The 23993-nt window shown below is 36.6% G+C and overlaps 1 protein-coding gene across 18 annotated transcripts in view; it reads right to left on the reverse strand.

The window, feature by feature from the left end:
- The window catches only part of LOC131694238 (potassium channel subfamily T member 2), a 510796-nt gene that overhangs the window by 268326 nt on the left and 218477 nt on the right, over window positions 1-23993 (reverse strand). For 17 of the 18 annotated variants that reach the window (XM_058982768.1, XM_058982767.1, XM_058982775.1 and 14 more), the window contains one exon: window positions 726-970. In XM_058982768.1, coding sequence (XP_058838751.1) covers window positions 726-970 — 245 coding nt within the window. The remainder of the gene's footprint in view (window positions 1-725; window positions 971-23993) is intronic. The other variant, XM_058982776.1, reaches the window with a different exon arrangement.

Below are 23993 nucleotides of genomic sequence, written 5' to 3' on the forward strand. Positions count from 1 at the left end.
TTAATTTGGTGTGAGTAACTGACGGGATGAATTCGAAACACCAATTCAACATTTCTGTTTTTGTGTTTCTTGATTTATGTAAATTTTGTCTTCTTTCTTATGTAATAAATACTGGATAAATCTATCAATTCAATGAGGAAATCATATCATTTCATTTTCGATTTACTTTCAGCATTCTGTGTAAACATCAAATATAGAAAGCAATGGTTTTCAATGATAGCATATAAAGCATATTATCCTTTTAAATAGTGCTTAATAATTATTAGTTCACAAAGTATTGGGTGCCTCCATAGGTTCGTAATTCAAGTAGTTTTTTGATAACCAAATTATCGTAGGAAAGAAATGAAACTAAAATAATTCCATCCCATTAGTTAAATAAACTTTTTCGGGGCCGAGGCACAGAAAGAAATGGTGCTAATTATTTCACTACAACAGACGAAATGTCGATTTGGCATTAGCAACTGTTGCTAACGATCATTCTGGCTGGCAAAGACTAACTTTTAAATTAAATTCAGAAATATTATTTTGCCGTTTCAATTCTCAATTTTGGAGGTTGGCCCAGGTGTACGCGATGGCAATTGGATAACCGAAGTAGGCCGGAACATACGTTTTCTGATTAGAGTTTGTCTCTTATCAGCTCCGAAGTGACTATAGCCAATAATTAATGCTAAATTTCCTCGTCAACGATGTTACTATTAGAAACGAACAAAATTATGTAAAATTACCTTGGAATCTGCAGCGCGATCTCGTCCAAACTGTCCGACGGGCTCATCGGTGTCTTCTCGAAGAGCCGCGACGGTCCGAGCGTTAGCTGGCTGATGCCGGAGTTGCAGGACGCTCCGCGAAACACTTTGGCCCCGCGACGCTGCCGTTGGCGCTGCTGCTGCTGCTGTTGGGCCTTTTTGCGCTTTTTGTTGGCCTCCTCGCGCTGGAGGTTGTGCAGCCGGAAGAAGAATAGCGACATACTGTTCTTTTGGTTTTGTTTCGTGTTTTTGGGTTTTATTCGGCGGTGTCATCGTGGCGGATCATGGAAACAGAAATTAGATTATGCTTGGATCGGCGTCGTTTTGGGTTGGAAAATACAAACTGTTATATGGGATTGGTGGTTGGCAAAGCGGGTAGCGGGAACACTATAAGCGAGCAACATGCACTTTGTACAAATACGCAAGATATAATCATATCAAAGCAAGCTGAATATATAGGAAAGAATGCGAAGCACAAAAACAGAAAGCATGGAGAAGAACGTAGTATCATTATTCACGGATAATAAAATTTAAACTCAACTGTTTCGACAGACAACGAAACAGCGAAGCATCTCCTCAGCAATCCGATTATGGCATTACCGGTGAAGGTAATGCCACATAATTTCGTAATTCTCCCCCTTCAGCTTCTAGCAAATAAATCGAGGCAGAACGAAAGATCCGACTAAATAGTATCCTTACCGGAAGCTCGAGATTGTTGCATTTTTTTGGCATTTCTTAATTGATGAGCAATCCTGCAGAACAACTTTCGCTTCCCGGGTGTCACTGTCAGACGATACCCAGTGTGCATAGAAATATAAACTTTTTACTCATAGACTGGCGAGGATTTGTTTATGCAGCTAAATATCTGTCAAAAAGTTCAGTAAAACTAGTATAATTGTTCGGTGAGTAGAAGTATAAACGGAGTCTCATGCGATCTGACGTGATGCCAGTTTTTATGAAGTTTTTTTCATGGCTGCTTGTTTTACTGATTTTACGTTTACAAGTGAATGTAAACAAAACAATCAAGCTCTAATGAAGTTTGTCCCGAACTTTGACAGCTAACCTAAAAAAATCGAGCTAATTTCGATAGCCGGTAATGGGGCTCTCATTTAGTAACCTATACTCGGTTCAATGTAATAAAATGATATAGATCAGTACGGCTGGGGTTCAGTCATCAAGGACAAACTGTGTTGATTCGAACCTTTACCACACGCACCTTCATACTCCCTCGCAATCGGTCCAGGGACAAAAAATCTAATTCAATGTTAGTCTCAAAACGATTACAGCTCGACTTCATGCGTGTAGATTTTATACCTTTCAAACACTCGTGATAGGTCGGGGCTTAGTCAAGTCTTTGCCGGGGTCTATAATCCACCCGTTTGGGATTGGTGGGGATACTGTTTTTTATTTCATGTACACGTATAATGTCGGTTCTCGGCTCTTCACTTGTTGACTGAATGCTGGTAGCTTTCGCGATATTGTAGGAAGCACAGTTAACACGGTAGCTTTCCGCTAGCAGATCAAAAGTGTTTTTTCCACCAGAAGAGGAAGGTGAAAACACCGGTTTCACGGTCGGATGAAGAGGCTTACATCCTGCTCGTTTGACTGATTGTTTTGTATCCGGGTGTTCAAGTGAACTGCGGCGACGGTGGTTGGGGCGAAAAGTGTGTGGGTCGTACAAAGTTGCGGGTGTTATTTTTGTACGGTTCTCGGAAGTCAGATTTTTGGGAATGCGGAAAATGTTTGTTCGTTGGTAGTACGTTGAAATTGAAGCTGTTGAATTTTGGTTATATAGTTTTTGCAAATAACTTGAATCTAAGCCACAAACTGGAACTTTTAATTTCGGGGGCGTCCATGATAATTTAACCTTTCGAAGCCGACGATAACTAGTTGCCTTTGCTATACAAAGTAGAATGATACAAATTAATACAGTGATGTTCCGATTTGGCCAGCCGCATCGCTACAAAAAATGGAATTTTTTTTTCATCTTTTGATAAAAGTCAGTAGTGCTAATAGTACGTGTTATAATACAGAGAGATCACCCAACAGTCATATTCTCCATAAGAACTAATCACGATGAAGAGTAGGAGCACTAGAGTCGTGTCGAATTTTTGGCCCCCTATTAGTACTATACCAAAATGTGCAATTCTCTTAGCAGTACCGCAGGGAAGCACCAGAGAACCTCTTTTATGCACTACGTATACCAAAGGCGGGTTCAACGATTTTATATCAAACATTTGGTTCTGGTAAATCGATCCGTAGCACATTTGAACAGCAAGCGTTGCATTCCTTGTACGGTGGTTAACATTTCAAATCTGAAACTTAATCGATTCTTTTTACTTTTTGATCACTATATTCATTTCAATCTATTCTTACTTTAATTACTCTACCGCTTATCCACTTTTTTACTAATTTTACTTGTTTTATCCCTTTTACGTTTTTTACGCTTTTTTGGTCTCTTCATACTTAATATTTTAACTCTTTATACGTTTCTTATTCGTCTGAAGCTTATTGCCTTTTTTACATTTTTTACTTTGTTGGTCTTTTATGTAATTTTTTAATATTTTTATTCTTTTTACTTTTTTTCTTAGTTCTTTCACTCTTGTCCTCTTTTTAATCCATTTACACGTTTTACTCTTTTTATCTTTGTTACTCTTTTTTCTTTTTCACTTTTTACTCCTCACTCTTTTCTTTTTCTTTTTATTTTATTTAGATATTTCTTTATCTATTAGTTTTTTTCCTTTTGCTCTGTTTGGTCTTTAACTCTCTTCACCTACTCTTTTACCCTTTTTACTCTTTTTGCTGTTTGGAGTCTTGTTTCTCCTTTACTCTTTTTATTCTTTAAGCCCGTTTACCTATTTTGTACTCTTTCAGTTCTTGTTACTCTTTTCATTCGTTTTACTTTTTATTACTTTTAATACTTTCCGCTAATTTTACTCGTTTTGCTCTTTTTGGTTTTTTTCCACTCATTTCAAACTTTTTACTCATTTTACCCTTTTAACTCTATCCAATCTTATTGTTCTTTTCACTCTTCTTACTCTTTGAAACAGGCTACACAATATTCTTTTTAAATTTTGATTCCTTTTAATTTCTTTTAGAATTTTAATTTTTTTTTTCATCCATTTTGTTTCTTTGGGTTTTTTAGTCTTTATACTCTCTTTTTGCTCTTATTAATCTTAATTAATTAATCACTCTTCACTTTTCACTTGATTTTACCCTTTTTACTATTTCTATTCTTTTTGTTCGTTTCACTCTTTTTACTTTTTGAACACTTTATAGTTACTTTACTATTTCTACACTTTTCACTCCTTTGATTCTTTTTACTGGTTGATTCTTTTTTATTTTTTTAGTCTTTTTATCTTTTTCACCCTTTTTAATTATCTGACTTTTTTTACTCTCCATTTTTTTAAATTCTTTACTCTCTTTACTGCTTTTACTGTTTGGCCTTTGGCATATTTTTTACTCTTTTTCTTATTTTTTTCTTTCAACCCTTTTCACAATTTCAATGTCTGTTTTACTCTTTTTATCCTTTTTACTTATTCGCAGTTTTTCACTCTTTTTGCTTTTTTCACTCTTTTCACTGTTTTTCTCATTTTTCCTATTTGCCCCAATTCACGGTTTTTACTCTTTAAACTGTTTTTACTCTTTAAACTCTTTTTACTCATTTTATTCAAGTAAATCTTGCTCCTTTTGTTCTTTTTCTTCCTTTTACTCTTTTTTCTATTTCTACTTTTTCACTTTTGACCTTGTTCTACGCATTTATTTTTTCACTTTTTGCGTTCTTTTTATTTTTTTCTTTACTCTTTATTCTATTCAATCGTGACTTCTTTACAATCTTTATTTTTTTAACTTTGATCCTTTCCTTACCGCTTCTACAGTTGCACCTTTATCACTCGTTTTAATCTCTTTATTCATTTTACTCTTTTGCTTTTTTCACAATTTTCTCTTAAGATTTTTCTATCCTTTCTACCTATTCAAAGCCTGTTAATTTTTCTGATATTTTTACTCGTTTCACTATTCTTACTGTTTTCCTTTCTCAACTCCTTTTTATTCTTAACTTTTTTACTCTTTTTATTGTTTTTTCTACTCTCTTTTCCCCTTTCGACTCTTTTTACTTTTTCACACTTTTCACTCCCACTCTTCTTTATTTTTTAATTTATCTATTATTTTTATTCTTTTTAGTTTTTCAACTCTCTCCACCTACTTTTTATTGTTTTGAGTGTTGTTTCTCCTTTTGTCTTCTTATTCTTTTAACACATTTAACTATTTTGTACTCTTTTAGTTATTTTCATCCCTTTTTTCTCTTTCCTATTCTTTTTTATTCTTTTCATTATTTTTTACTCTTTTAAATCCCTATTCTCTTTTTCCAACTTTCCTTCTTTTTACGCTCTTTACGAGTTTTATACTTTTCGCTAATTGTACCCGCTCTGCTCTTTTTGTTTTGTTTTTTCATTCTTTTAAATCTTTTTATTCATTTTACCCTTTTTGTTCTTTCTATTTTTTTTTGTTCTTTTCACTCCTTTTACTCTTTGAACTCTTTTTAGTCTTTTCACTTTTTTCAATCTTTTTACTCACTTTACCCTTCTCACTTTCTAATCTTTTTGTTCATTTCATTTTTTACTCTTTGAAATCCTTTTTACTCTTTTGCTCTTTCTACACTTTTTAATTTTCATGCTCTTGATTCTTTAAACTTTTTTCTTTGACTGTCAACACTATATTCATTTTACATTTTGACTCTTTTTAGTTTCTTTTTTTACTGTTTATACTCTCATTTTATTCTTATTACAATTTCCACTCTTTACTATTCACTTCATTTGACCCTTTCTACTCTTTCTACTCTTTTTGTTCGTTTTGCTCTTTCTACTGTTTGAACTCTCTATGGTTTACTCCTTCTCTTCTATTTTCTATTGCTACTCTTTTTACTCTTTTAACCTTTTTTTAAATTTTTGCTCTCTTTATATTTTTCTCTTTTCATTTTCACGTTTTCTATCTTTTGATTTTGTTATCCTTTCTACCTATTCAAAGTTTTTTACTGTTTCTGATCTTTTTGCTTTTCATTATTCTTACTCTTTTTCTCTTTCAAATCATTTTTATTTTTAGCTTTTTCACTCTTTCGCTTTTTAATATTTTTTCTTTTTTGTATTTTTTTACTCTCGTTTTTCAGTTCGACTCGTTTTGCTCTTTAAATTCTTTTTAATTTTTTATTCTTGTTATTCTTTTTCCTCTTTTTACCCTTTTCGCTATTTCTACTCTACTTTTTTAAATCTTTTAATTCTTTCTACATTTATTTACTATTCTGATCAAAAATTGTTTATTCTGTACACTTTGTTGTTTCCTCCTTTTTTTCCTATATCGCTGTCTTTATAATTGATTTCCATTTATCTCGCAAGTCTCAATTTCATCTGTACCGTTCGTACTTGTCCTGTGTTTGTCTCCGCGTATACGTACTAAATCTTGTTTGTGCCCCTGTCTGGAAGTCATTGTGTTTGTTGTTTGTCTTCATGTATACCTTAAATTTGATTTGATATCTGAATTCTTACTTTTCTAGTTCAAACAATTTTAACTATCTACCTCACTTTTCAAATTGTTTGGTGTTATTTTGCATTCCTTCTTATGTACATTGTTTACTATATTTCAGTTTTTGACAGTTTTATCGTTATGGTCTTCCTACATTCGTGATGCACTCTATTGCCTGTCAGTACAACAGCTACTTTGCTGCATCTAGCGAATCCGATTCGGCTACAACAATACATCCGTCTATGTTGCCAGAATAATCATTTTGTTGTGTTTTTCTTTAAACTCTTTCTACTCTTTCTCTCCTTTAGGTCTTTTAAGCGTTTTGTTCCCTTTCATCCTTTTGATTTTATTAAACTTCTTTATTCTTTGTACTTTTCTGCTCGTTTTACGCTGTTTTACTCCTTTTCCTCTTTTGTTTTTTTAATTTTATTATACTCTTTTCATTTTTTTTCTCGTACTTTTTTACCCTTTTTCTTGTAGGTTGTTGGTGTTTTTACTGTTCTAAATCATTTTAACTCTTTTACTCAATTTATCATTTCATTTTAATTTTTTTATCATTTTATTCATTTTATTACTTTTCCTTTTTAATTCTTTCAACGCTTTTCATTCTTTTTAATTTGTTTTCTGTTTTGATTTCCTTTGCCAATTTTACTCCTTTTACTACTTTTGATATTTTAACTCTTTTTACTATTTGCACTCTTTTTATCCTTTTTGCTCATTCTATTTGGCTTTATTGACTTATTTCACTCTCTCTACTCTTTTTGGTCTTTTCACTGTTTTTATTTTTCACTCTTTCTCTTTTTAGTCTGTTCACTGTTTTTACTTTTTTAATCTTTCTCTTTTCAGTCTTTTCACTGTTTTTACTTTTTTACTCTTTCTCTTTTCAGTCTTCACTCCTTTTACTATTTTATATTTTTCACTTTTTTGTTCACTCTTATATTCTTTTTGTGTTTTTTACTCCTTCATTTCTTTCACTGTTTTTCTCTTTCTGTTTTTATATTCTTTTGAGCTTTTCACTCCTTTTGGGCTCTTTGCGTTTTACCTATCCATTCTTTATTTTTTATAGCTTTTTCTTTTTTACTCGTATGCTTTTTACTCTTTTTTACTCGTATTACTCCATTTACTCTTTTAATTTAACTCTCAAAACTTTAAACTTTAAACTCCCTCAAATATTTTTACAACTTTTTTCAAACCTTTATTCTTTTCACACTATTTGCTCTTCGTACTCTTTTCACTCATTTTTAAACTCTTTCTCATTTAACTATTTCCATTCTTCTTACTCTTTTTACACATTTTATTCTTGCTACTCTCTTCGCTCCATAAACGCTTTTTGGAGGTTTTAGACTGTTTAACCTCTTATAATCTGTTGAATATTTTATTCTTTTAACTCGTTTAACGCTTCTTACACTTTTCACTAATATTATTTTTTTATTATCTTAACTCCGTTATTTTTTTCGCTTTTTTACGCTTTGTGATATTTTTTTTGCTCTTTTTACTTATTTAAAAATTAAAAAGCATTATTTTTAACACCTTTGACTTTTTTTACTCATATTGCTCCTTGGCTCTCTCTACTAATTATATTCTTCTTACTCTTTTTATGCTTTGACTCGTTTGACTCTTTTTTTGGTTCTTTTACGCTTATACTCTTTCTAGTCTCTTCATATCGTTTGTTGTGTTTACTTACTGTGTTTTTTACTTGTTTCTCTTTATGCATTTAACTCATTTTACTCTTTAGACTCTTTGAAATCTTTTCACACTTTTTTTACTTACTGATTTATTCTTTCTACTCTTTATACTCCTTTTGCTATTTTTACTCTTTTCACTCATTAATCTGTTCACTCTTTTTACTCCGTTTACTTTTTTCATTTCTCTTTTCAACTTTCTTTACACTTTTTACTTTTTTTCCCCATTTTCTCGTTTTTCACTCTTTGGGCCTTTTATTCCGTATGGAATTTTTACGCTTGTTAGCCTTTTTGATCTCTTGTAGTATTTTATATTTTGATTCTTCAATATTTTCACTCTTTTTTCTCTTTTTACTCCTTTTACTCTTTTCACTGTCTTCAATTTTATTACTGTGTATACTTGTTTTTTCGTTTTTTTACTTATTTTACCCTTTTAACTCTATTTACTAATCCCATTCATTCATTTTTTTTACTTTTTTTCCTCTTTTTCCTCTTACGGTTAGATTTTTTACTCGTTTTACCGTTTTTCTCTTTTTACGTGAAATTTTTCTTGTTCATTCAACTCTTTACTCTGTTTAGTCTTTTAACTCCTTTTACATTTTTGACTAATTTTTTTATCATTCTTCTGGTTCTTTTTATTTTTTAAACTTTTTAATCGTTTCACTCTTTTTCTCTTGTTTCTCTTTTTTGTATTTTTGCTCCCTTTGGCCTTTTTACGCTGTTTACTCTACTCAATCTCCTGTAATATTTAGCCTTTTTCCTCTTAACTAGTTTTACTTTTTCCATAAGTAAACAGTTTACTTTTCGGTCTTTTAATTTTTTGGTTTATATTCCCTTCTCTCTTACTCTTTTTACTCTTCTACTCTCCTTGGTCTTTTTACTCTTTTTGGTCTTTTTATACTTTTTTACTTCTTTTACTTCTTGTATCTTTGTGGTGTCTTTATTTTTTTCGGTCCTTTTACTATTTTTACTCTTTTTAATCATTTTCTTATTATTTAAATTTTTTGCTCGTTTGACGCTTTTTACACATTTTACTGTTTGTACTCCTTTTTTTCTTTTCACTGTATAGTGTCTTTTCGTTCTTTTCGGTGATTTATTTTATTTTAGTCGTTTTCTCTTACTTCACTGCTCATTCATTTTACAATTTTACCTTTTTTACTCTTTTCATTCATTTTACTATATCTATTCTATTTGCCCTTTTATTTATTTATTTTACTATTCTTACTCTTTTTACTCTTTTTACCCTTTATACTTGTTGTACTCCTTTTTCCCCTTTTATCCTTCTTACTATTTTTACTTTTTTATTCTTCTAAACTTTTTAACGTTTGTACTATTTCTACTGCGTGGACGTGAAAACCTGAGTAAAAATATACCTTAGGATTGGCATTTTAAAAGAGAAGCCATTAATCCGAGTTTAATAACTATCAAGACACAATTAACCACGATATCGGCTGCATGGTGCACGACCGTGTTCTGATTAACAGACTGTCCCGGTAGGCTGAATGCTTTGCTGGCGAATTAAAAAACTACTCTCCCGTAAGATTAACGACAGACCAGCTGTTTACCCTACGAAGAATCTTGGACAAATTTTTGGAATAATACTTGCGGACACCCATTATCTGCTTGTGTGATTTCAAGGCAGCGAACGATTCAGTGAAACGAAACGAGTTGTAGCAGACAATACTTGAACAAGGCTTTTCGACTTCAGGTTCTGAAATCTTTTGACAACAATTGGATGAAAACAAGAGGAATTATAAACGGACAAACGAAACTAAAAACCAACATGATTAGTTATGAGGATCGCAAAGGATTTAACAAAGGCCAAAATCACAGTCAGTGGAGTACTGAATCGTTACAAGGAACATTTTCTGTTTCCAGGAAAGTACAGTTAATGCGCTGAAGCGGTACTATAGTCCGTACACTACGCCAGCATGCCATGAAAACATTTGAAGTAAATCCAGGATTTTTAGTTGTGGCTGTGGTCAACTGAACCTTAAAGCAGAACATTACGGCCATAACACTGACCTGAAAGGTGCATGTTCAGAATATGACCATGCAAAGGGACTGATGATTTGCGGTCAGAAAATTGAGCAACCTGAATGTCAGAAATAGATTCGGTCATGATTCGGAGCGACAGGATTATTCCACGGCGCAGGTGATTGAGTGTAAAGCATGACCGCCACTCACCCCAGTGGGTCTGGGTTCAATCCCAGCCGAGGTCGTTGAGATTTTTTGAAGTTAAACAGATGTGGTCACGTCTTCCTTCGGAAGGGAAGTAAAGCCGTTGATCCCGGTGCATGTGTTAATGGGCCGATATCTAGGATTCAGACGGTGGAGTCACATCTCTGGTGTAGTTTGTTCGATCGCGATGGTGATGATGTGCTTTCACACAATAACCTACACGTGAGGAGATGCATCTGATTAAATAAAATTAAATAAACTGAAAGTAACAGGTATAAACTTTATTTGTAATTCGTATTCGTCATGAAGTTGAAAGTTTAGATCTACAGCAATCACAGCCAAAAATTCTTAAAAATAACTCTTTCCGAAAAGCGGCAAAAAACGTAGTTAAAACCCACGAGCGATTTTTTTTGGATAAAATTTTATCAACTTTTTCCATTTGTTCAAAAAAAAAACTCCTAATGAAAGGTTCAACCTTCAGTTATATGATCAGCTAATTGATTTTCCTTTGCTCTTTTTCTGCACTCGTCTAAAAAGCCGACAACCGACTTTTTTTCTCGGAAGAACCCAGTCTATGAAAAAACACTAAACCATACCTTTCGAAAGCGATTTAAAACTTTCGCACTTTATGTCATGACCCATGACCTCTCAGCTCCGAATTTACGACAACCGAATTTTACGTCTCCTCAGTCAGCCTACTTTGATTCGGTTCGCAGAGTGAAACAAACCATCACCAGTTCGAAAAGCACACGCAAGCTTGGCTTTAATTTATGACGCGAATAGCAAAAAGCCATACCCTGTTCTCCCCTGGGTCGGTCGGGGAAAAAGTTTTACAGGCTCAGCTCTTTTCTTTTACTGTCTCTATCTCTCTCTCTCTCTCGCACACACTGTAAACGCCTATTGCTTAGCCCCAAAGTCCACGCGGATGGAAATAAGTGTCTGAACGGTGCGTCCCATTGCCACTGTGTCCCCCGAGGGTTTTGTGTGATCATAAAAGTTTTTCGCATTTACAGACTGAAGTATGCAAAAAAAAAACAAATATAAAAGCTGATTCGTTGCCGGGTGAAGGTAGGCACAGAAATAGGTGCTAATAGACAAAGGACCGTCAAACAAATTAAACTTGGAAATAATTTAGTTTGCTGGTATCGTGTGATCACGTAACTGTCTTTAGTCGTTACTTAAAGCAAACAACTTCCTGACAAGAAGCAACTTACCCTCCTTGGTTTCAAAGCCCAGCAAAAGGCGGCTTTGTTGGCATTGACTTGTGGTGCTTTCTGTAGAGCTCTTACTTATTTACTATGGTGCTGTTCCTGCGGGTCTACCTATTTTAATTCTACATTAAGCTACACTGACTGACAATTTTTCACAACTGGGAACGATGCATAACAACATTAATTTGTGCAAGCCTCGGTGTAGGTGTTTCATTTTTGATGCTTTGTGAGTTGATGAAGTGCACTTGCATGGTGAAATTGTATGTGTGTACGGGATGCCTACTGGTACCGAGTTGTTTTGATGAATTTCAAATGAACTCATCGTGTTTTTATCTACGCCGCGGCGAGAGTTTTGTTTAATGGTGCAGTTCATTTCGTTCTTCGTCGTATTTGCCGCTACGAGACACGGAAAATTTTTGATCTACAATGTTTGCATGTGTCCTATCTTCATATTGTGTATTCTTCTATGAATTTGCAGACATTTTAGAGGGACACTAGAATTAAGCACTCAATGAATGGAGGAGATTGAATTGCAAAATACATAGATGAAACGAATATGCTATCGCTGCATAATTGAAATTCTCCGTGCAGATGGTGCTGATGGTGGCAGTCCTGTTAGTTAAAATGGATCCATGGAAAGGGAATTATAGTTCGCAGTCCTTCTTGTAGCGGAACACGGTGCTACTCGGATTATGCACAATTCATAGACATGAAAGTATGTGAGTTTCGTAAAGCACTACTTTCTCTGAATCCAGCGAAAAAGGCTTTGAAAGATTAGTAATATGTACCACATTGGGGATAAGTACAAAACTTAGCTAAATATTTCCTCCACGTTAATTATTTTGACGTAGGACTACGTCTTTGTTTTCGATATGGTAGTGCACTTTGCAAATTCTACAAACATGGTATGTAACGAAAAGTGGTCCAATTTTAGCCATCTCACGCTAAATTTTCAAATTTTTTGCGCATATTGCCTCGAAATACTTCTAAGAATAGATTCCAATTGATAAATTCAAAGATTGTTGATATCAAGGCATTAAAAATATAAAAAATGTACAACCTAGTCAAAATATCACGCATTTACACGCAGAAGATAGCGTTTCCCAAGTCCGGCGTGACAGATTTGTGTACCTAGCGCGCTACGATTCTATGAATGACGTCATCATCGACTGTTTAAAGAACGGATTTGGCTGGACAAGCTCAGTGGCCTGTTGAACGGCAGGCGAAGCAGATCACGGCGCTGTGTGTTTTTACAGCTAGTGTAGCTTACACTGGCTGTGGAAGTACGCTACCCAGTGCCGTCCAACACGCGGCTGAGCTTGTCCGTTCAAACACTATGCTTTCTTTTGTGTTGTGCTCGCTTCCAGCACGCTTCTAATGCACAATCTCGAACACAACAATTCGTACACAAAATCGTTTGTATATTCGAGCTCCACGGTTAACATAGTGTCGTGGTACTAGTTGTCTCTTTCGCTCTACCCATTATCATCAGCGTTGACTCATTTTGCTTTGTGCGCTTGGGTTCAATGTTAGAGGCGAATGTAGGTATATTTAAATTGTTAGAAGGGTTACCACAGATTTTTTTCATAATTTTTTATCAAAGATTCTGTTTCGCAGATGGCAGATTTTTGGCATTTTGATGAAAATTTCACAGATTTTTGAAACTATTATGATTTTTCGGAAATTTATCACAGATTTTTTTTCCTGTTTCAGTTATCACAGATGGTAAAAATATATTTTTGACCGAAACACAGAATTCAATATGGCATCCCTGTTTGTTAGCGGTTGCATGCACAATCTGCATGATAGCAATCTGTGCTTTCGTTGCGCAAAGACTAAAACTTTCTTAGCAATAAATTTACGCGGATCGATGGAAAGAACATCGAAAGTTTATTATTTACGTTCGATCAATTCATTGATTCATTTCCACTTCACGTGATTCATTTTCAGTCAGCCTATTCTATTTTTTTTGCGTACTTTAAGAAAGTTACAATAATGGCAAATTATAACTAGAAAGTCTATACATGAAATGTGATTATATTGTCTAAAATTTGGTTTTTCTTCACCAGTCTTTTCTACCATACACAATCGGAAAGTTTTTACAATTTTTAAAAGTTGATCTTGGGCTATAAAGATATAGTTCCAGATATTAGTTCGGTCACGGTTTTCTGTCTTCTTTCTTCAGTTCCACTACTAGAGGTTAATTAGTTCTCATGTTAATAATCCACCAATTATTATAACTACTCAGGATTTGATTTATATGGGAAGCCCGCTTAAAGATGTTGATTACAATTTGGTTACCAGCTAATAACCAACCAATAACAAATAGATAATTGAGAAAAGATGTTCTATGTGTGGTGGTTGGCTATTCAAGTAGTAGTAGTGTTTGAAGTACTAATGTATATTTGTCATGTGATGATCATAACTTCAGCTGTGTCTTGTACCTGTCTAATCTCTGATCTATTGTCTTATATCTATTCTTTTCGAATCTTATACTGCCATACTACACCCGCCTTCAGCTGGGTCAGACAAAGATAACGCTCATATCCACCAGATAACACGTTCCATGGCGACATGACCGGGAAATAGAGTTGATACGAGAGAACTCACTCCCTTCTAGCATCTGAACCGCACACTGAAATTTAATATCAGATTCACGTGTCGCGCGATCGTTCGCGATCACACGCAAATATGTGAATGGTACCACGGTCACAGAATAGAGTGTATACACGCGAAGTCGCATACACGCTAGCACACGCGAAAAACACGTTAACATACAAACGCTTGAGCTCTTCGCGACAACCGACGCACACCTACGCCCGCGATCTCGCAAACATGATTTCACCTTGGTGATAGTGAACGTCTTAACACTCATAAATTCCCAAACGCAGTCTCAAGCGGGAACCTACAAAAATGCGCTCGCGATCACGAATCGGTAACGTCCAGAAATCTGTCCTCGATCCTAGAAGCTTGGCTCCATGCCTTCAGCTGGACCAATTAAGAAAATACGCTCATACCTATTAGACAATGGCGAAATGACCGGGAACCCTAGCGATATAAGGAAACCTAATCTCTGCTAGAATTTTAATATCAGACTCACTGTTCAAGAACACACGCAAATAGGTTACAAAATCTCGTCAGCATACAAACGTTTGAGCCTCTCGCGATTATCCAACCAAGTTACCCTCACGATCTCGCAAATATGATAACACCCCGGTGATAAGGTGAACGTCTCAGCACTCATAAACTTAGAAACGCGATCGTATGCGTCAACTTACAAACTCCCGCGCTCGCGCGATTCTGAATCGGGCACGTCCAGAGGTCTCTATCCTCGGTATCAACAGTCTAGGTCCTTGTCAATTAATTAATAAAAGAAACAAAAATAATTAACTTAAAAATTAGGAAAAAAAATAACTCCCATATCCACTTGACAATACTTTCCATGGCGATATGACCGGGAACTCACCCCTGTCGGGATGTAAACCGTACACCGAAAGCTAAATATCCGAATGACGGTCTGCGAGGCCATCCAAAAACACATGCGATTATCGAATTAATACACGCGAAGTCACATACACGGGAGCACACGCGACAAACACGTCAACACACAAACGCTCGAGCCTTTCGCGATCATCTACGCACACCTATGCCCGCGATCGCGCAAACTTGTTAACATTATAATAGTGTGAACGTTTTTGTTCTAACGAAGCTACAATCACGAGCCCGCAAACGCGTGCGATCATTAATCGGGCACGTCCAGAAATCTTTACCCTCCGTTCTAGCAACTTGAGTCCATACATTCAGTTACACCAATCAAAAATCTAGACAACGCGTTCCAAAGCGACATGACTGGGAACTCTAGTGATATGGAAGAACCCACATTCTTCTAGAATCTGAACCGTAAACGAAAAATTAAGTATCAGATTAACGGTCCGCGCTATCAATCTAGAACACACGCGAATATGCGAAAGGCACACGGTTTCAATATAGAATTTATACACGCAAAGTTACATGCACGTTAGCACACGCGACATACAAACGCACACGCGATCGAACACATTAACCTACAAATGCTCGAGGCCTCCGCGATGATACACGCGATCGCGAAGTCCCTACGCCCGCGCATACCAATGAGTATCACATTCAGAATCACGACCCGCTGCAATTGGCCTAAAGTAGTGTTTTAGTGCGCGCCATTGCCTGTCTAGTCTGCAATTGTAGTGTGTGATTCCGACGGGGAGCCCTTCCGAGAACGTAGCTCTACAGCTCCAGTTGGACAACTCTCGAAAAAAAAATTATTCAAATTAAAAGTTAGAAATCTTTTTTTGAAGACTGAATATGCGTTTCGTAATTTTTTAAAAAGAACTACTGTTTGATTGACAATTAAAACAAGGAGAAACACTATTAGGCTTTTAAAAGGAAGGCATAAGACACATAAAAGGGAGGGATTGATTCCAACATCAGAGTAGCAGAGACCGTATCAGAAGACAATCAGCACATTTTGGATTGGAACGATGCCGACGAAGACCATTTAGTAGAGATCTGGTGCCATAATACTAAGCGCACGACCAGACAACATGTTTAATGTCGTGATAACTGTCACTACAAAAGCAGAGGCCACTCTTCACGACCCCAACACGCCGAAGATGCACTCCCAACGTATACTAATTGGACATGACCCGAGATGGCACTCGAATTAAGGCTTGTCAATACATTTGGGATTTCCAAACTTCCATTGTTCCACGAAATCAACCAATTATCGAGCGTTTTCTGGCAATAAGTACTGAAAACTCGTTGAAGATAAACGATCATTCATAAATATCATCTTCTAATGCCTAAGGGTCCGCCATCTCATCACTATTATAATCTAAGTGTCCATCTTCTCATAACCCGGAATGGAGCAATGCAAAAGAACCTAAACTAAGATAACCTGGAATGATTTTTCAGATAAAACCCTCAGGAACTCCCATATTTTTCGCAGCAAAGACAACGAGTGCTTTCCACGCGCCATTGAACACAGAGCCTCCATGGAACTGTAGGGTGATGCGACGTTCCAAAAATTATTAGCGGACTTTTTCATATACAATGCTGAGGACTCATTGTGCAAGTTTTGGCAAACACATCCGACATCCTTTCAGGATTAGTGGAGGTCAATTAGAATATTTTTCCTATAGCAAAAATAACACCGATCTCTAAGGTCTCCTTTTCGATACAAATTATATTCATCAAATACAACCGGCCCCTGGATGGTCTACTTAAGGACCAAAAATAAGCCATTTAACATCATCAATATATCGCGCGATCTAACTAAACAACACTCAGTCGTGTACGAATTTCGTCTACGTTCCCGCCCGGGAAGTAGAGATTAATGGTGTTGTCTCCGAGCTGGGCCTTAATTACGAAATGTGGGGTTAGTTCTTTCCGGAGCCCCTTTGCTTAAGCCAATAAAAAATCTAGTATGCAAGCAAGTGCGTCCAGCAAACATCGAGAAGTATAAGAAAACAATTTTTTTCCTTGAGACTGAACCTTTTGCCGGATCTGTTCTTCTAAACTTTGTTCTTTTTTTTGCAAACATTGGGGCCAAAGAGCTACTCATTGTAGAAACAAGGCATGGAAAATGCGGAGAGAATCACGAAAAGTTTGCCTTCTGTGGAGACGCTCCCCTATTCACGAGATTCTGATATTTTTTTCTTCTTCTAAGTTTCCTCGTAAAGGCCTGAAAGTATTCCTTGATGGGTGTTGGGTAAGTGGATCATGCTCTCGGATATTCCTTTTGGGACATTAAAAATTCCAAGTCTCTATATTTCAGTCCTATTATTTTCCTAGGTTTTACAGAATGCATTTGTATTGTGCAAAACCTGGTTAACATCCGACGTAGATCTTCTGGTATTTTAATATTATTCTCCAAGGCATCGAAAACACTATGGAGGAGCGTTTTTGTGTAGTGAGGCAGTGAGCAAGTCAAGTCCTACACCATATTATGTAGAAAATATGGGAGGAAGAAGAAATACCTGCTAGGGTACTAGACGGTCTTATTTGCCCTCTCTTTATGAAAGGGCTCATGAGGGTCGATGAACGACGGATCAAATGTTTACCCTGAGACAAATCCTCGATAAATTCCGGGAGTACAACTTCCAGACACATTATCTGTTCATAGATTTCAAGACAGCGTACGATTCAATGAAACGAAATGAACTGTAGCAAATTATTCTGGAACATGGTTCTCCGACGGAACTAATACGCCCGATTCGTGTAACATTGGATGATTCGGAATCAAGTGTAAGCGTTGCGGAAGAAATTTCAACATGCTTCGAATGGATTGAAGCAGAGCGATAGTCTGTCATGATTAATGCCAGTAAAACAAAGTCGCTGGTAAACAACGTGAGTCCAGTAGTCGTTGTGGTGCTAGATGGGGAAATATTTGAAATTGTAAATGAATTTGTGTACTATGGAACTCGGATTCGTCGTGACTTCCTTCGGATGATATCTCGAGTCATGTCCAATCGTTATACGTTAAATGCGCATCTCCAGCGTATTTGGGTTGTGGAGAGCGGTCTCTGCGCTTGTGGTGACGGTTATCGCGACATTTAACATGTTTTCTGGTCGTGCGCCTGGTGTTCCGTTAAAAAAATCCCCTCGGCCTCGTTCCAGTCCGAAATGTACTGGCTATTCTTGACCTATTTTTTTGCATATCGATCTGAATTCCTTGTTTTAAGAAGTAGATGTGTCAAAATATATTCCCCTTAGTTTCAATATAAAAAATAATTTCAAATTACAAACAAATCCTAAGTATTATCCCTTATTTTCAAGAAATTTTAATCGTAAAGCAAAGAAATTTGTCTCTAAATAAAAATATAAAATTGACACATACAACGTGGGTTATCTCAGGTTTTGGTTTGTTCCAAACTTCAGAGTGGGTAAATCCCTCCTCCGTTATTTTCGAGTGGGTAGTACTACCCATACTACCCACGTGTTCCGCCGGCCCTGCGAACAGGTAGACGAACCGAGATCAACAGAACACAGTTTGGAAAAGCCGATCCGTCGAAAGGTCCGAAACTAGGTTTACGGAAAATAAGTTATTTTCCTACCTCCTCTATTTTTGCTGAACACAATTGCTTGCAATCCAGAATTTATACTGACCTTTTTTCAGCAAAGGGTTCTTGAAGGAGCCTACCCCATACTTTACCAGATCTTCGCAATTGAGGCCCATGGCGGAAACTACACCATCGATTTCTACCTCCCGGGCGGGTACGTAGAAAAGTGTTTTCGTAGAAAGATCGCAGCGGGGCAATGATATTTACCTGTTCAGAGTCGCTCACAGATCATCTACGTTCATCTGGTCGGACCAGGGTGATATCGGTCCTGGCCGAGTTGTATGAGATGGATATAATTTGTAGCGAAAAGGATTAGCACTATTTTTGCCGTATGGACACCACCGTGGCGTTTTACACTCTTCAGCTCTTTAGCGTTTCTAAACACGATGGTATTATAACAAATTTGGTTTAAATATATCACTTCTATCTTTAAAATATTTAGTAATTTTAATGAGAGAGTATAGGAAGATCGTAGTAAGCTGCGATACCAAGCGGCTGAAAAAAATTCGTGTCAAGTGTTTAGCTCCCATATTTTTGTTGGGAAAATCGTATTTAAGTACTTCTTCGCGTATTATGGATGGTATTCGTCAAGATAGTGTCGTTATGTGTGCTTGTTGTCAGGCTTTGTACCGGTATCTCCACGGCGGATAAAAGCCTGCAAGCAGTGATTAAGCAGAATATGGTTCCGCTTCTCGAAGCTCTGCGGATATTCTTCAAGGGAGGATCTGTACATCAAGAACACCGAATGACTTGGATGCCCTTCAAAACACTCGAGCCATCCAGAAGCATTTGGGACATGGGTGTTGTCTTCTGTAGGTCCAGAGCTGGTACGCAGGTGCGGCCACAGACTGGAGGGGTAAGTTTTATATGAGTCAGCAGGTCCAAGACTGGACGCGGCGCTCACAGTTCACGGTAATTTTGAACACCGGTTTCGGCAGCTGGTACGTTGGTGCGGCCACAGACTAGACCGGTAAGTATATATATTAAGTAGGATCGTATTTTCAAGTTTTCTATAGGTCATAAAACCTGACTAGGTCCGAACAGGGCCCCCTACTTAAATACTAAAACTAGGAAAAATACACACGTTCTTTTTGTTCCCGTACTAATTCCCTAAAGACAATGAAAGTTTAAAGCGCACGTTTATTCAAGTGTTGATTTAGCTTTGAGATCGGAGTCACTCTAGGTTTGCCCTGAACTGTCAATTTTATATAGATTGTGTAAATATTAGAGCAAATCTAGAGCGACACCGATCTAGAACCGAGATCAGAATAAGTGGAGGAGAGCGAGTAAAGGCGCTTTAACCTAGGCTCAATAGCCAGGGCAAGGAGTAAATACCTCTGTCCTATCCCAAACAACCAAAGGAGTGACATTAACCTTCTTAGCCAAGTCACTCCCAACGTTTTATCCTAACCCACTATAAACTGAAACGGTTGGTACGGTTGTCCTGGTTTCTTCCTCATTTAAGTTTCAAAGCGATTCGTTGGTTGAAGTATTCATCAAATGAATAATTCAATTGCCGTATAATGTTGAAACAATATAAACAATATAAACCCAACTCTGCACAGTAGGCCTGGCCGTTTTAATATTTGCGTCATATTATAGTATGCTTCAAATATTATTGTTGATAAGAAATACACTAAAGAATAACTACAGTGTTTTCCAGGATGCTTTTCAATACTGGCTGTGTAAGGATTAGAATAGAATAGAATAAAATATTTAGTAATTTTAATGAATTGGATAACAATACTTCCTTAAAAACAATGCCACATAATGCCAAACATTTACAATTGATTGTTCTTTTGGAATGACATTGACAGTTAAATTGGAATTTCAAACGAAACATGGCGTCTCTTTGTTATTCTCTTCTCTTTAGGTTTCAATCCGTCTTTATTGAGCGCAGGAAACACTTCCCGCTACTCGCCTACAGATGGAGAAATGAGCGCGATGTGTGAAAATTTAGGGGCGAATGGCGCACAAGTCAAAATTAGAAAAGGAAGCTTTTCACGGGCCCATATTATTAGCTCGAATGAAAACTCGTCGAAATGTCAATTGACGATAGGTTCATCCAGAGTGTTCATTTGTGTTTACATTTTGCTAGCGTTGCCAATTTTATTTTGTGTCCACCATCCAATGTGGCTACGCTACATCACTTTTTCGCTACCGCTCAGTCGGACTTAAACTAGAGATAGCCCGTATGTTTGAGTAAGCCGGGCAAACGAGTGGATCACAGGTTCGCTTGCTTCCGACGGCGGATCGGTGGCCACCTCGCCCGACAGATCCTCAGCGGCTTTGAGCCGATTCGGTTCCTAGGCCTCGGTTATGCGGCTAAGCCGCATCGAAATGGTACCCCTTAAACATTCTAACTAGAATCGGTTGTGTCACCGAAGCCGGAATACGAATTAGAACTAGCCAGCATTCCGGCTGAGCTTAGCTGGGAAGTTTAGTAAAATTTAATCCGGAAAGAAAAATTTTCTGGCAACGCTCCAGCACCATTCTAACGATTTCACCACCTAGGCGCCAGGTTGGCGATATGAAATGAACTTTGTTTACTTTCGACAAGTTTTCGTTCGAGCCAACAACATCCAGCCCTTTTCACTACCGAGCGGTACTCCAGTATCAGACTATTTCTTTCGATTTTTGTTGCCTTGCGACCGAACATTAACAAGCCAAGAATAAATTGAGAGCCACCATTAACTAAGTCAGCGGATAAACTATAAACTCTTCCAAAAAACATCTAATTTGCATCGAAAACCAATTCACAATTAGGTTTTACTCCTATCGACATAACCCTACAAAATGAGCCAGCTGAACTTTGACAATTCTCGGTGGTTTATTTACATGGAAGTTACGTGAATTCGAATGTAACAGATGAGCACCCGTTGCACTCGAACTAACGCAACTGACAAAGTAAACAAACCATCAAGAGTTAGGTTCTTTACGGACACAGGTAACCTCACTTTTCTTGACAGTTCACTTGTACTGTTTACATGGAATTTTGTGGACGACTAGATTCGCTCGAAGCAATTCACAAAGAATTTTTCTAAGTCCATGTAAACAGTACAAGCGAACTGTCAAAAACATAGATGCCAGATATTTTTTTCAAATATCTGCAATAATAATGACAAAACATGACTTATTGATGATGTGTTATATTAAATGAAAATAGTGCATTTATAGCCCAAGATAAGTGAGAGATATAGATTATGAAGGAAAAACCTAAGGTAGATTTGAAACTAGTGTAACCAAAAGTCTTTATTTTCAAAAATCTGTAAATATCTGCTACCAAACTAAAAAATCTGCAAATATCTGCATCATAGAAAAAATCTGCAGCTAAAATAAAAGTCTACGAATTCGCAGACATGTCTGCAAATCTGGCATCTCTGGTCAAAAATGGACGCTCGAGGACGTCTCCGTAAAGTCAAGCATGATTTTTGAAAACAGCGAAACTCGCACTTGACCCAAACAGAGAAAACGGCGATGACATTTTCGAAGTTTTGTTTTAAATGTTATTTGAAAACCATACCGATGTTTACACCAAATATTCATCCAAAATGCTCACCAAAGACGCCTTTCCATTGAATGGAATGAACATTCGCGATGAAGACATTTAAAAGAGCGGATTGAAGAAAAATTAAAGTTACGATGTTATTTGTATCACGCTCACAGTTTCGTCGTTTTACTTTCGTTGGTTTGGTATCTTTGTTGCACTTACGTTATTTCAGTTTCGTCAATTGTGGTGACTAATCTTATCATTTTTTAATCAATTCTATGACTGAACTGTTCCGCCGAGGCAGTATGCCAATGAGGACAACCAACATTTGTAGTTTGTCACTTTTGAGCAGTGTGTTGAAGACAAATAAAGGTTACATTATTCTGAGCATCACTCTTACACTTTCGACATTTTTTAATTAGTCGATTTTAGTGTCTCATTTTTGCTCGCATTGTCACAAGTATTTAGATTTGATCTACTGTAGGATAGATTTCGATAATCAAAAATAAAAATGTGCTGAAAGTGCATTAGTGGTGCTTAGAATAACATTACTTGCATTCTTTTTCTCTGAAATATTGGCTAGAATTAAGGAACTGCGTGCTCTTGTTCCCCTTATAGAAACATTACCTATATTGAGCATTTTAGTAGAAAAATTGTAGTATATTTTAATGATTTAGTTACAAAAACCGATTAAATTAAAATAACGTAAGCGTTACAGCAGTACCAAACCTAACGTAGCTAACATGACGAAACTGTATTTATGCACTGCTGACGTGTCAGTTGTTTGTTCGTCATTATTTCGATTGCGCATTTTTCAGCTGCATTACCGAATAATGAAACGAATGTTTGTCAGCATGTACATTAAGATGCGTAGAATGCGGGGGAGTGATAATCTCAGTTTGTTTACATTTGTTAGTTACGGTGTTTTCAAAAATCATGCTTGAAGTATTAAATTTTCAAACAAGAACGTCATTCATCATGAGTTCATTGGCGATTCGACGTTGAAACCGCTCACAGATAGCGCTGGAAGCAAAGTGTTGCTGATTTGATTCTGTTCTGTCATAGTGCATATATTTTCTGTAAACATTGGTAAAAAAATAACTTTTAAACACCAAATCACCGATCAATTTGTTGATAATTGTTTATGGAAAACCATCATTTTATAAGATGATGAGTAAACATCATGCGAAAAGGGTGTTTCTAATATTATTCGCAGAGCTATATGTGTTCTGTTCCGTAATGTAATTTGTTGAGCACCGTAGCCGCCGCAACCTCATTTCCCGTTCTTCCTAAGTTAAGCTAAACCTTCATGAGATGGTGTAAATTCATGAAACTCTCCAGATCACACGAGGAAAGAATATATCCGGCTAATAGGAAAGTGTCAGCTTTGTATCATACACAGCCGACGCTTCTCTCTGGTAGCCTTCACTGAATCTCCTACGTAGTCCAAAATATGAAGGAGTTTGACATTGGTACTGATTGGGTCTCGGTTTCTAGCTGGAGCTTTATTTATTTTTTATAACCACAATATTACCCTGATAACATTTCGGAGAAATGTATGAGCCAAATAGTTGCAAATGGCTGTAATTTCAGAATAATTGCAAATAAAACTAAATTTCTTACTCGTTTCATTCATATTTTTTTCCGAGAAAAAAATGAAGTTTTTGTTGTATGAAAAAGCAAACTGTATCACTTTGCCAGTTTATGAGCTGAATCATAGGTGTCATGACTAATTTTGGTAGAACTCAATCCCAGTCAAAAAGGGCAAGTTGCTGGCTAACGGGGGGCTATTTGCCAACTTGGATGCGCTAATTGCCCTACAATTTGCCAGCAAATTGCTGGCAATTTGGGGGCTATTTCAAATGCAACATTTGGGCGATTTGTCGCCGTCATTCTTTTGCCGCCCAACCCGCCCTTAAATCGCCCATGGAACGCGCCATTCAATCGCCTTTAATTGCCTAATATTAAAATTTAAAATAATGCTTATTTTCGGATTCATTATCTACTCACATATACTTACCAGTATACTAGGTAATCACCACCAAATTATAGAAATTGGTATTGCACTTCAAAAC

Source organism: Topomyia yanbarensis, chromosome 3 (assembly GCF_030247195.1).
Source record: "Topomyia yanbarensis strain Yona2022 chromosome 3, ASM3024719v1, whole genome shotgun sequence".
Classification (NCBI taxonomy): Eukaryota; Metazoa; Arthropoda; class Insecta; order Diptera; family Culicidae; genus Topomyia; species Topomyia yanbarensis.